Source organism: Triticum aestivum, chromosome 7D (assembly GCF_018294505.1).
Source record: "Triticum aestivum cultivar Chinese Spring chromosome 7D, IWGSC CS RefSeq v2.1, whole genome shotgun sequence".
Taxonomy (NCBI): domain Eukaryota; kingdom Viridiplantae; phylum Streptophyta; class Magnoliopsida; order Poales; family Poaceae; genus Triticum; species Triticum aestivum.
The window spans coordinates 405,902,466-405,916,160 of NC_057814.1; the positions used below are offsets into that span (position 1 = coordinate 405,902,466).

Genomic DNA, 13,695 nt, shown 5'->3' on the forward strand with positions numbered 1-13,695 from the left:
TGATAAAACAATTATCATTTTTTAATACATGTTCAGCATTTTTTCTATACACATTTAACATTTTTCAAATACTTGTTCAAATGTTTTTCAAATGCTTGATTAACAGTTTTCAAATACATGATCAACTTTTTTATACATTTTTCGTATGCGTGATAAACATTTTATCTATACACATTTAACATTTTTCAGATGCCTGATCAACATTTCAAAATGTTTTTCTATAGATTTTTTTCTCATATATATTTGGAATATTTTAAAGTAAAAATAAAGCAAAAAAGAAAACAAAAAACATAAAGAAAATTGAAAAGGAGGTTTTAGCCTCCCGCGCGGCTAGGCCGGCCCATCTGGAGCCCCGCTGACGGCATGGGGCACGGAGATCATAGTCGATGGAGATCATATCATAGCCACGTCGACACATTGAAGCAGGTCAGGTGGCCTGTTGTTCCTGCTGCGGGGTTGAGGCTCGGCGACATGTAGTCCGTCGAAGTTGTGTGCGGTGGTGTGTGTTTTTTTCTTTTTAGAAAACTTCTCATCTATTCATTCATCTTCAATCATGGTAGTACAAAGAATACTAAAAATAGTAAAAATTATATCCAGATCCATAGACCACCTAGCGACGACTACAAGCAGTGAAGCGAGCCGAAGGTGCACCGTTGTCATTGCCCCTCCCTCGCCGGTGCCAGGAAAAACTTGTTGTAATAGACAGTCGGGAAGTCGGCATCCTAAGGCCCCATAAGACCAGCGCAACAGAACAGCAACCGTCGCCGATGAAGAGTAGCGTAAATCGGAAGGATCAAACTTAAAGACACACGAACGTAGATGAACTATGACCAAATCCGAACAAATCAATCAAGGACAGATCCACTGAAGACACACCTCCACACGTCCACCGATGATGCTAGACACACCACCGGGACGGAGCTAGGCGGGGAGAACCTTATTTCATCTTCAGCTAGCCTCCGCCATCTCGTCTTCATCAACAGGACACAAACCCTAACAAAATTATCTAAAACCATAGTCCTCTCGACAGCAAAGGCCGGGATCCATCGCGCCGCCATGGCCCTAAGGCTACCGGAGAGGAGGCAGACCAGCGGCAGCGCCGGCGTGAGGCAGAGGACCCTAGGATTTTCTTAGGGGAGGAGGCGATTGTACCTACTATTCGTTCAACATTCAGGTTGTGTGTGGTGGCTAGAGGCTCTCAACCGCCGTTCAAGGCATCGATCAGCTAGATTTTCTTCATCGAATGGGATCTATCCAATACAATTTTATTTGGCTAACCGAAAAGAAATCAATCTAATATGATTCAATTTACTGAAAATTTTGAATTTGTCTAATCTAATCTATGGACCGATCTAATCCGTGCTCCTAGGGAGAGGAGATTAATCTCCTCCGGGCGGCGCACTATAGAAGTGGTAGAGAAATCTAGGATCAGCGTTGTTGGACTAGCCGCTCCAAAACTACATTGGATTTATGCTCCAGTCAACTCATCTACAAATTCCAACTGATACAAAGAGGCAGGCAATGTATTTTAACACTCCTATTGAGAAGTATCCCAGGGGTGCCGAAACAGTTAAAGTACATGGAGCTTAGTGATGGGACAAAGAATTTTGATGATGAAATGAAGCTGGGACAGGGAGGATTTGGCGTGGTGTACCGTGCTAATGTGCTGGAGGGTGCATGGCCGGAGCACGGAGGTGGCACTAAAGCGATTTTCTACGACCAGCACAAAAGGCCGGAGTGACTTCTTGGCGGAGCTCCACGTCATCAACGGCCTCCAATTGCCACAGATACAACCAGTGATGACACTAGACAAAAACAGCAGGGAGGTGAACACAAAAGATGAAGATACTGAGTGAAAAAGGACAATTTTCCCATCTAAACCATTCAAAACAAAATCGGGTGGAGGGGGGCAATGACCCCCCTGTACCACATACCTCCACCATCAGATACAACTGCTTGCATTTTGTTCACTAAATTGATAAGTGCAACTGACTGATGCACAAACCACAATTAATTCAGTTTTAAACGACCATCCTAAATTTCCAGGAATCGACCGCATTACCCTCCTCTTATCCTCCTCAACTCAACTCAAAAATGGCTTACGTAATCTCCTCAACTTTCAGAAAGCCGGACAAATCCCCTCTAGTTCCCTAGTGAGTGGTTTGGGAGGGTGGTTTTGTATACCGGGAAGTTGTGTGGAGCTCAACCTCCATGACACCTTTTTTCTAGCCACCCATTTTCTGCATCATGATCCGTGCAGGCACTTTTATCTTTTTTATTTATCCCAAATAAAACAACATATGAACTTCAGACTTTGTAGGACGGCAAAACATTCTAACTACAATGTTGGAAGAAACTTTCGGATTTTTTCGTGCATCATAAGTACTTCAAATATATTTTTACTCAAAAAAATCTCATTTTGTATTTTTACATCTGACCCAAAAATCCGAAAAAAAAAGTTAAAATAACCATTTCACACGTTGAAGTTCTAAAATTTGGTTGACCTGCAAATTTTGAAATCCATATGTTGTTTCATTTGGGAGAAATAAAAAAGAGAAACGTTCATATAGTGAGTTAGTTGGCTAGCATAGATCTCAACACTATGTTGAAGGGTAAGGATAGGGGGTGCCATATGGAGCCCTAGCACCAAAAAACCACTCTCGTGGCAGTGGTTTGTGCCAGTGAGGCTTGGGCGAGGAGCGACAAAAGTGACCAGGGCGGAAGGGGGACGTCGCCGGCGAGCTCCACTGCGTCCCACCCACGTCCTGCGAAGTGACAACATGCGCGTGCCGTTGTTGTAGAAAGGAAGAGCGGGAAGAATATGAGCAACTAGACTTGTATTTATCTCAGAGATGTAGTGCTAATTTGCCCAAAAACAGTGTAAAAATTAGTAATTATTTGCTTTTAAAAGCCTGTTTTCCAATGGCTTGACCCTCCCCAGCCAGTTTTATTAGCATTCGGACCTACTGATAAAATTTTCCTGGCTCCGCCACTGTATTCTCATGCATACATGTTTACAGCCGTGCGTGGAAACCAACCGTTCCTTTTTTTTGAGAGAGAAAACCAACCGTTACCTGTAACGTAGCCACTGCTCGCATGAACATACAGTAGTGAGGAGGAATTAGGAATGGAGGGCAGAGAGAGAATGTGAGGAGAAGCGGACGTGCATGCGTTGACAGCGGACATACACGAACGAACGGAAAAGGCTACCTCCGGCAGTTTTGCGTCTCGATGGCGCGGCTGCGGCGTCGCCTTGCCGCTGCGCTGCGCGCTGTGTGTCTGCACCCGTGCCAAAATACGCGGCGGTGCATTGCCTTGCTGTCTGCTCGCGCTCTTGCCGCCAACCAACGCAAGCCCGGCCTCGGCGAGGGGTCCTCGTGGCCCGTGCGCAACCAGTGCGTCGTACTCAAGCTCTACGGGGCGAACGGTGGCGGGGCGGTTGACGTCATCGACGACGGTGACGTTCAGTCTAACATCTACTCCCTCCGTTCCTAAATATAAGTCTTTTTAAAATTTCAATATAAACTACATACGAATGTATATAGACAAAGTTTAAATTATAGATTCACTTATTTTACTTTGTATGTAATTTATATTGAAATCTCTAAAAAGACTTATATTTAGAAACGGAGGGAGTAGGTCCGAAGAAATTGTTGGGTGTTCCTTAACGTTGATGCTGTAATACACATTAAAAGGGGTGAAAAACTGACTTTTCTAAGATGTATGGTAGCTAAACATGTATAGGCTTAACCGAATGCCGCACAACGACATGTTTGTATTAAGTATTGTCCTTGAATATCATTTCATGAAGTTTTATGGTGTATGGTGGCCCCTAATCGATGAAGATATGGTGTTCGTAAGACACATGGTTAAAGTAAGCATATGCTGGCTTGATGTTCATGTTTCATAGGTCATGCATATAGAGATATCAAATTAATAGTGTGGACACGCACTAGTAGGACAAGAGTCTTCATCATGTGAAGATATCTATGGGCCTTCAGAAGTCATATTTGAACATGTCCAGAGGGACCGAGCTACCCAACAAAGATGACATGTTGTCACATTGAGCTTGAACAACATATATCACGAGGCAAATGGGGCGCTGCATATCATATATGGTAACATTTGAGAGTTGGCACACTCGTCACGCTGACCACTGCAAATGACCACGAAGGTTGCACGAGTACTCACTTGATTAAATTCGAGTGAATCGTATCATAAATTCCACGATGGTCAGCTGACCTATCTACAACGACACTGGCAAACATGACCTCATTTGTCTGCTATTTCAACCACACTCCTCATTTAAAAACCATCGGTTTCATACTACTCCATGCAACCTCCATTACATACATTCTCCCTCCGTCCCAAAATTTTTGTCTTAGATTTGTCTAAATACAGATGTATCAATCACGTCTAGACGAATTTTGGGACGGAGGGAGTACATCTTGGTGAAAAGTTTGAATCCAATGATTTGACAGTAAGTTGTTAGATTTCCAGAATGGGCTTGGGGCTTACAATGGTCAGGACACATTCTCAAAGAACATCAGCACAGCACATTGGTCAAAATTGCTTCGGCAAGCAGAAGAATGAACATAGCTAAAGCGCAACAAAAACAAGCAAGACATGCAGAAATTACTCTCACAGGCAATAAGCTAACCAGGTTCTCTTTTCAACTCAAAAGTTCAAAGTTAACATAACAATCTACTAGTACTACAGAGAGTATAAACTTTTAGACGGCAAGCCTCATCCCAAAGATTTAAAACAGCAGGCGACAAAACATATAGCTCTCAAATATATCTTGCTTTCAGCGGGGCTTCAGAACAGAAGTCATGCAGTCCACTGCCCGCCGTATCCAGCAGCAGTAGCAGGCTGAGGCGACACGCCCTTTGCAACCGCAGGCTGTGGGTTTGCAGCAGGTGCAGCATAGCCACTTTGAGCTGCCGGTGGCGCAGACTGATCATAACTTGGTGGGTTTGTAGCTGGTGGCTGGGTGTATCCTGCCTGACCATATCCAGGCTGACCAGTTGTCGGTGCAGCAGCATATCCTGACTGTGGGTAGGCATTTCCATAGCTGGGATCAGCTGGGGCTCCCTGATAGCCATAGTTTGCGTTGTTTTGAGCTGACTGATCACCGTATGCTGGCTGCGACGCAGGATACTGCGCATAGCCGCCCTGCTGACTGTACCCTGGTCCTGCCGGAGCACTCTGACCATATGCTGCTGGCCCTTGCCCACCCTGCTGTGAGTAACCCTGCTGAGCATACCCATCAGGTCCAGTTGGGTATGTTTGACCATAAGCAGGAGGTTGCTGGGCTGGCGGAGCATAAGATGCAGGGGGTGGTGCCTGGTAAGCACCATCTGCAGGTGCACTGCCTCTGGGTGGCCATTGTCCAGGTCCACCATATGGAGGTCTAGCATAAGGATCTGGCTGTTGAGGGTAACCTTGCTGCGGACCGGCTGGTGGCTGCCCATAGTACTGCTGGGCTGGAGCTGGAGCACTGTACCTAGGATCACCATATCCAGGGCCATAGTTCTGTGGAGGCGCAGACTGTGGATACTGAGGCTGTCCATAGCTTGGAGCTTGTGATGGGCCATAGCTGTTGTAGTTACCTAGTCCAGGGGGGTAGTTTGGTGGCTGGCTTTCATACGGTTGAGATCCCTGTTTGTAGTAGTCATAACCACCACCCTGGTGAGGCGGAGGGCCCTGCCTCTGGTCCCAGCCCATGCCACCTCTAGGTGGCGGCTGCTGTGGGTAACCACCATAAGGGGGTTGAGAGTATGGCGCGTTCTGAGGAGGCCCTCTTGGTGGATATCCATACTGCTGAGGTTGAGAACGTGGCCCCCACTGAGAAGCTGGGCCATGACCCTGAGGGTGATGATGTTGCGGACCATAGCCACCAGACTGAGTTGTGTTTCTTGGAAATGTCTGTATAAGAAAGTATGTTAGAAACCAAACAAGAAAAGTAAATGGCGATGGCGAAGACAAAGGCTGGATATAAGATGTAACAACATCATAGAAGGGTAACTGTCATATCAAAGTTGTACAACAATAAACCTGCAAGTGCGTGCTAGTAAAGAACTTTTCATAGCTACAGAATTCAAATAAAGTATGCATCTTAGAACATTTCATACCCTTATGTGGACATCTAAAGTGAAAAGGGCAACACAAAGGGCAATAGAATCAACCGTCCATGAGATGAGACGCTAGTATTAGAATGCAAATACAAACAAGACCATCATCACATTCAGTAGAATCAAGGGAACAAGAGCTTCACAGATTGAAAGAAACAATGTTTACAATTCAACATATTTCCACATCTTTGTACAGTTCAGAAATAAAGAACATGGCAAGATCACATGCAAAGCACTGACATGATAACAAGGTTAATTAGACCGAACTTCATAAAGGGACAGACAGGGACTGCAGTTTGTGGGGAGGTAACGCATCATAAAACTAAGATAAATGATGTGACATAGTTCACAGCTTTTTGACTATAGAGAAGTGGTTCTGCAGACAACAGAGAGTTGCAAACAATTTAGTTTAGCAAACCTAGACATGGTGATGCAGTATCCTTGTCATGGCAATGATACAATTGGTGCAGTCTTCCAATGCAGAATTGGTTTTTCTTTCCCATTCAGCCATAAGCAGCCTTACCAGTTACCCCAACTACAAAAACCATACAAGGTCCAAGGGACAACGATCAATATCCCTCTGCTGTGATGCAACGGATGAAGGAGATGACCCCATCAGGAAGGCCTAGCTGAATCTGCATTGGTATACCCAGCCAACTCCAATTGGCACCTTCAACAAAAGATAATTCACGGAAACTGGAAGGGAGATAACCTGATGTGTCAGCTACGACTTCCGATGTAGGAAACAGTATCAGATTTTATCTAGAGTTAGCAAGAGGCTAATTGACCAAACCATGTGTAAAGCCAGAGCCAGGGATCAGGTAAAAACATAGGGCAAGCCAGTTACACTAGAACCATGAACTCTTCTATTATTGTTTTTGTAACTGTATCCAGCTTTCCTAGGTCCAAAATACAAATCATTCAATATGAACTGGTGGTGAACCATTTGTTCCTAATTTTATTTCTAAATAATCGATGCCGCACGTTATGTTTCGTGCTGATACTGCACCAAAGCACAATAACATGATGGGCAGGTTGCAGGCAACACTCAAATTTTATAGTGACATGCAGAACAAAAGGTGGCATACTAAATATTTCAGGGCAAAATACATACTCCCTCCGTCCCATAATATAAGAACGTTTTTGAAGCTATGTTAGCTTGAAAAACGTTCTTATATTATGGGACAGAGGGAGTACTAAATATTTCAGGGCAAAATTTGGTGGAGAATAGAACTCTAACAGTAACAAATAACCCACAACAAAGTTATGTGGGTGAAACTACTACAACCCAATCAAGCCGACTGCATGTCACTGACTGATTGATCGATCAAGGAAAGTAGGGCAAACGGAGAACTTACCTTCCAGTCCAGCTAGGCACTTCTATATATCAAGAATGTCATATAGGCCCATTGTAGAAGACACAGATTAGTCTAGTCATACTTCAGATTCCATAAATGGGCAAGGGGCAATATACAACACCCCAAGCACGATAAAGTGACTATTTTCGGATTGCTATTTAATCAGGATTGCACTTGCGCTAAAGTGTGCTCATATACACATGAACAGTGTTCAAATTTACAAGATGCAAAGCTGGAATGGAACAGCCACAACTGTTCTATATATGTTAAAATGGGAGCATCAACGCAAGTTACAAAAATGGCATCGACTAGGACAATTTTCAGTTCCTATTATCAGAAGATAAAAGGTTTTACTCCAAAAAACAACTAATGGGAAACTCCTTTCAGGCAATACATCTCCAGTCTTATTCATAGACGAGGCATTTGAACATAATTGACAAAAAAGTTTGAAAAGTTAAGATGATTAAGTGCATTACATTTATTAGCAGCATTAGCATAGCACCATGAATAACATATACTTAACTACCAAAATTGTGACATAGCTAAAAGCAGTTGTACCAATCACACAAGGTAGAAATGAAAAAAGACAGGCAATCGTACATGCTATGATTTCGTACCAAGTAGCATAATACACAAACTTGATTTTTTTTGCGACAACACTATATTCAATATCACTACGTTTATCACAGGGGCATAAGCATCATGCAGGTAATCACAGCACAAATGTACATATGGACAATAGACAGAATGAAGCATTAGCTTCATCACAGAAATAATGGAACAAAAAAGCACAAAGCAGGGTCACATCACCTGACTCATAGCTTGCTTAATCAACTCTTTTGCAGCTTCTATCTGCTTCTTATTGCCAGTAACACGTACAGTCCTTTCAGTCAGTGTAGTACCCGCCGGAGGATGTTGAGGAATTAACTACATTAACATTTACCGCCGCCCTCAAGCCTCAGTTAACATAAGCTATAGTTGTTTAAAAATGCCAACATAACATGCAAATTATCTACCTGGATTCGAGCACCAGATCGGGTTTGCAGGTTTTTAATTGTCTCACCTCCTTTTCCAATAATTAAACCAACCTAAGAAATAGATAAGATCAGAAAAGAGTTGGGCAAACAAAACAGTTGGATTCATCACCAATACTGAAAACTAACCTTATTATCAGGGACTAGCATCTCAAACTGCTCTGAACCTGACTGACCAGACCCGAAACCTTTGGCTATCAAGGCAGGGGAACCGCCAGCCTCAGCCTGGAATATATGCATTGGAAAGAGCCTTAGAGATATAACTTTTACCAATATAAGTTCAGCAAACGTGAACTACTCCCTCCGTTCCAAATTAGTTGACTTAAATTTGTCTAAATACGGATGTATCTATACTTGTTTAGTGTCTAGATACATCCGTGTCTAGATAAATATGGGTCAAGTAATTTGGAACGGAGGGAGTACTAAAAACCCGTGAGGAAGTTGATACATTTAGCATACCTCGGCTATAACACTCTTAATAAGCTGCTCAGCCTTGTCAATACTCTCGTTAGTTCCAACCAATTCGACTGGACGAGTCGTGGCATCTGAAGGGACATCTGCATCCTTTGTGATTTGGATCTTTGCGCCCGAGCTCATTTGCAGGTTTCTGATCGTTTCACCTGCTTTTCCAATTAGAACACCGACCTGCACGAATTTCCACCATTAGCATAAGCAAATTATGTGTGTAAATCAATAGTAGACACAAATTTCTGTGTTTGATGCAACACTGGCCTCCGAAAAACAGATTTCATCTAAGACAATGGTTATACCTTAGTATTGGGCACATCAATTAGGCGGGTAGTCTCCTGCAGGGCACCGGTTGCATCACCTTCTTGCTGTTGTGGCAGTGCTTGAGTTGCAGTCTCCTGTGGCTTGACCTCAGAACTTGTCTGCAGATCGCCGGTAGGAGCAACCTCGGCATCTGCCGCCCCCTCAGTAATCACAGCGACTGGCTCCTCGGGCTTCTCGGAGGACTCACTGTTTTGCACGGCATCTGATCCCAACAGAGATAACGAACGGATCAGGCGGATTACGAACCAAGCTTGAGACAAAACCGACCATGCTTGACACGCTAGAATCGTCGCCGAGAGAGTAAACCCTAGGTACAACGCACACGTGGATAGAGAGGGGGTGGGGCGCGAGAGAGACTAACCTGCGCCGTTGCCTTCCACGCGCGGTCGCTTGGCGTCCTCCCCGGCGCCGTTGGCCTCCGCGCCCGCGTCGACCTCCTCGAGCTTCCTCTTGTGGTCGCCTTCGGCGTCGGCAACCTCTGATGGCGCCTCTTCCTGCGTGGGGGCGGCCGCCGCAGGGTCAGATGCAGCGTCTTCCTGCACGGCGTCGGTGAGGTCTACGACTGGAATCTTCATCTCGGTCGCTACCTCTGGCGGCGGCGCCGATGCGTCGGAGTCCGCCATGGGGATTAGGGTTTGAGGGTTTTCGCCTCCGGTTTTCGTACGGGGGGCTGGAGGCGCCTGTGGGGATATGCGAGAGAGGAGCCCGTGTCCCGACCTGTCTTGGTTATATAAAACCGTGGTCGGAGGCGTATTTTACTTTTAAGCTCGGGATATTACGTGCGCCATGGATAGACACGTATTTGAGTTAGTTCGCAAGTTTTTTCTTTTTTCTTTTTTGAGGGGAAAGTCAGTTCGCAGGTTGTGAGTAGATGATTGTAAATAAGTACTATAAAGGATCCCGCAAGCCGGATATTGTCTTAGGAGGCCGAGCTCCATGGAGCTCGGTCTTGAAAATTTTGAATTTTGTTGAATTTCATATTTTCTATATTTCAAAAAATTCTGAAAACAAATACACATATGTGTGTAAATTTTCAGGTCAAAATAAGTTAGCTTTTTAACACATGATACTATTCATCCCCCCAGGTCATGAATTTGTCTTTTTGTACACGTCATATTTCAACGTTTTTCATTCTGAAATTTTACACACATAGACATAACATACTTGTTTACTTGCACATTTTTTAGATTTTTTTGAAACCGAAAAATTTGAATTTTGATTTGTTTTCAAAAAAATTCCTCCATGGCTCCCGGGAGCCAAACGTCTGTTCTCCTCGCAAGCACGCTATAAATGAAAACGTAATTGGAAAAACATAGCACTTTTTGCTTTTCTTTTGCACTTTTATATGTTTTTCGCTCTTATTGTGATGGTTCAGCATTGCCTTGAAGTGTCATCAATAAAAAGGATATAAACTTGGGACATGTTTGGTGTTTGGTAACCTGTATTGTTTTTTTGCCTCTTCGCATATTGAAAGTGCAACTAATCCCTGGGTGGTTTTGATAATTCTTAACAACATATAGCTCATTAAACTAATAATCTTTCGAGATAATTATTTCAGAAAGTTTAATAATTGACATGGCATGGACTAGAGATGTGGACCCCTCAAAATGCTAAGGACACATATTGTCAAAAGCTCATGACTACATTTTCACTTTAGTGATCCAAGATCACATTGAGTCCATAAGAAAAGCCAATATTATTAAAAGGGAATGAGGTGTTGCTTAATGGCTTGCTTGCTCAAAATGCTTAGTGATATGCTCCAAAAGCCCTTAACCACTTTCTCATTTCCACATTTGTCTTAAACCTAAAGTCAAACTCGGCCCCACCGATTTGATACATCCGGCGCCACCGAGTTCATTTGACATAGCCATAGCCAGAAACCCTAATCAGTTCGGACTCAACGATAGGGATCTCGGTCTCACCGAGATGGGATTGCAAACTCTCTATTTCCCCTCGTAACGTTTCGGTCTAACCGAGATGAGCGATCGGTCCCACCGAGTTCGCAATGCAAACTCTCTGTTTTCTTTTCGTAACATTTCGGTCTCACCGAAATGAGCGCTCGGTCCCACCGAGTTTGCCTGACCAACTCCTGTTTGCCTATTACTGAAATCGTACCCACCGAGTTCATGTGATCGGTCTCACCGAGATCAAGTTATGCCCTAACCCTAACATATCGATCCCACCGAGTTGATCAGGTCGGTCCCACCGAAAAGCCTAACGTTCACATTTTGAACTGAATCGGTCTAACCGAGTTTCACTATTCGGTCCCACCGAGTTTGATAAATTGTGTGTAACGGTTAGATTTTGTGTGGAGGCTATATATACCCCTCCACCCTTCCTACATTCGTGGAGGGAGCTATCAGAATGTGCCTACACTTGCAACATTCATTTTATGAGAGAGAACCACCTACTCATGTGTTGAGACCAAGATATTACAATCCAACCACAAGAATCTTGATCTCTAGTCTTCCCCAAGTTGCTTTCCACTCAAATCATATTTCCACCATATCCAAATCCGAGAGAGAGAGAGAGAGTTGAGTGTTGGGGAGACTATCATTTGAAGCACGAGAGCAAGGAGTTCATCATCAACACACCATCTATTATCTTTTAGAGAGTGGTGTCTCCTAGATTGGTTAGGTGTCACTTGGGAGCCTCCGTCGAGATTGTGGAGTTGAACGAAGGAGTTTGTAAGGGCAAGGAGATCGCCTACTTCGTGAAGATCTACCCTTCGTGGGTTGAAGTCTCCATCAACGTGGATGTACGTAGCCACCTATCGGAATCACGCCAAAAATCTCCGTGTCTACATTGCGTTTGCTCCCTCCAAACTCCTCCCCTTTTACCTTCATATGCAATGATTTACATTCCGCTGCTATACTCTTAGAATTGCATGTGTAGGTTGATTGCTTGACTTGTGTTAAGTTGCTAAAATCCGCCAAGACTTAAAATTGGGAAAAGGCTAGATTTTTATTTGGTCAAGTAGTTTAATCACCCCCCTCTAAACATACTTTTGATCCTATAATTGGTATCGGAGCTTTGGTCTCCATTTGCCTTGATTTCCATAGCTTTGGTGATCATAGCCTTGGTTTCACAACCTAGGAGAGTATGGCGTCTAGCGAGGGAAATTACCACCGTAGAGGTCTTTACTTTGATGGTACTAATTTTGCTAGTTGGAAGCATAAGATGAAAATGCATATTCTTGGACATAACCCCGCCGTTTGGGCTATTGTGTGTATTGGTTGCAAGGTGAATTCTTCGATGGGAGAGAACCAAATCATGAAGCTACTGCAGAAGAATTGAAGATGCTGCAATACAATGCTCAAGCTTGTGATATCCTCTTCAACGGATTGTGCCCCCAAGAATTCAACAAAATTAGCCGTCTTGAGAATGCAAAGGAAATTTGGGATACTTTGATCGATATGCACGAATGTACCGACTCCGTCAAGGAATCCAAGTGGATGTGCTTCAAAGTCAACTTGACAAGTTCAAAATGAAGGATGGTGAAGGTGTCGCTGAAATATACTCTAGGCTTGCTCTCATCACAAATGAGATTGCCGGATTAGGAAGTGAAGAGATGACCGACAGATTTATCATCAAGAAGATCCTAAGAGCCTTGTATACACCGTGTGCACATTGATCCAAATGATGCCTTACAAAGATCTCAAGCCAACGGAAGTCATTGGTAGAATTGTTGCTCATGAGATGTCACTCAAGGATAAAGAAGAGCTTCATAACAAGTCTAGTAGTGCTTACAAAGCCTCATCCGATGCTCCTACATCATCAAGTGAGAAACAAGCTTTCAATGAATAATTGAGCCTAATGGTGAAGAACTTTAACAAGTTCTACAAGAGTAGAAGCAAAGAAAGAAGTTCCAAGTCAAGGTCCTACAATGACAAAAGATCTTCTAGTCGTGAGCGTAATTGCTACAATTGTGGAAGACCCGGACACTACTCAAATGAGTGTATGGCTCCCTACAAAAGAAAAGAAGACTCGCCTAAAAGGAGAAGCAAAAGAGAAGAATCACCTCCAGGAGAGAGAAGGAGTAGAGATGATCGTTATGAATGAAGAACCTCTCGTAGAAGCAAGGATTCGAAAAGGAAGGACAAGTCATCAAGGAGCTACACAAAACGAAGACATCAAGCTCATGTTGGTGAATGGGTATCCGGTTCCGACTCCGACAATCACTCCGAGAGAAGTTATCATTCTGACTCTGAATATACTCAAGATGAAGGTGTTGCCGGTCTAGCACTTGTGCCAACCAACTCCTATGAAATTTTTACTTACCAAATGAAGGAATTGGAAGATGCTTCATGGCGAAAGGCCCAAAGGTATCACACCTCGAGTATGTTGATTTCAATAGTGATGAAGATGATTTGCTAG

At 43.7% G+C, this 13,695-nt stretch overlaps 1 protein-coding gene across 1 annotated transcript; it reads right to left on the bottom strand.

The window, feature by feature from the left end:
* Positions 1-4,651: 4,651 nt before the first annotated feature.
* Positions 4,652-10,025, bottom strand: LOC123165864 (far upstream element-binding protein 2). Its single transcript, XM_044583605.1, has 7 exons — positions 9,680-10,025; positions 9,297-9,520; positions 8,986-9,171; positions 8,656-8,751; positions 8,509-8,580; positions 8,303-8,419; positions 4,652-5,928 (listed from the first exon to the last, which is right to left on the bottom strand). The coding sequence occupies exons 1-7, from the start codon at positions 9,939-9,941 to the stop codon at positions 4,831-4,833; spliced, it is 2,055 nt and encodes a 684-aa protein (XP_044439540.1). The 5' UTR covers positions 9,942-10,025; the 3' UTR covers positions 4,652-4,830.
* Positions 10,026-13,695: the final 3,670 nt, after the last annotated feature.

What these genes read in the sequence shown, in the direction of transcription:
- LOC123165864 (XM_044583605.1), bottom strand. Translation starts at nt 9,941, where the DNA reads ATGGCGGACTCCGACGCATCGGCGCCGCCGCCAGAGGTAGCGACCGAG. An exon ending in TTAAGAGTGTTATAGCCGAG is followed by an intron (nt 8,752 to 8,985) that starts GTATGCTAAATG and finishes CATATATTCCAG; the next exon opens with GCTGAGGCTGGCGGTTCCCC. An exon ending in GATCTGGTGCTCGAATCCAG is followed by an intron (nt 8,420 to 8,508) that starts GTAGATAATTTG and finishes ATGTTAATGTAG; the next exon opens with TTAATTCCTCAACATCCTCC.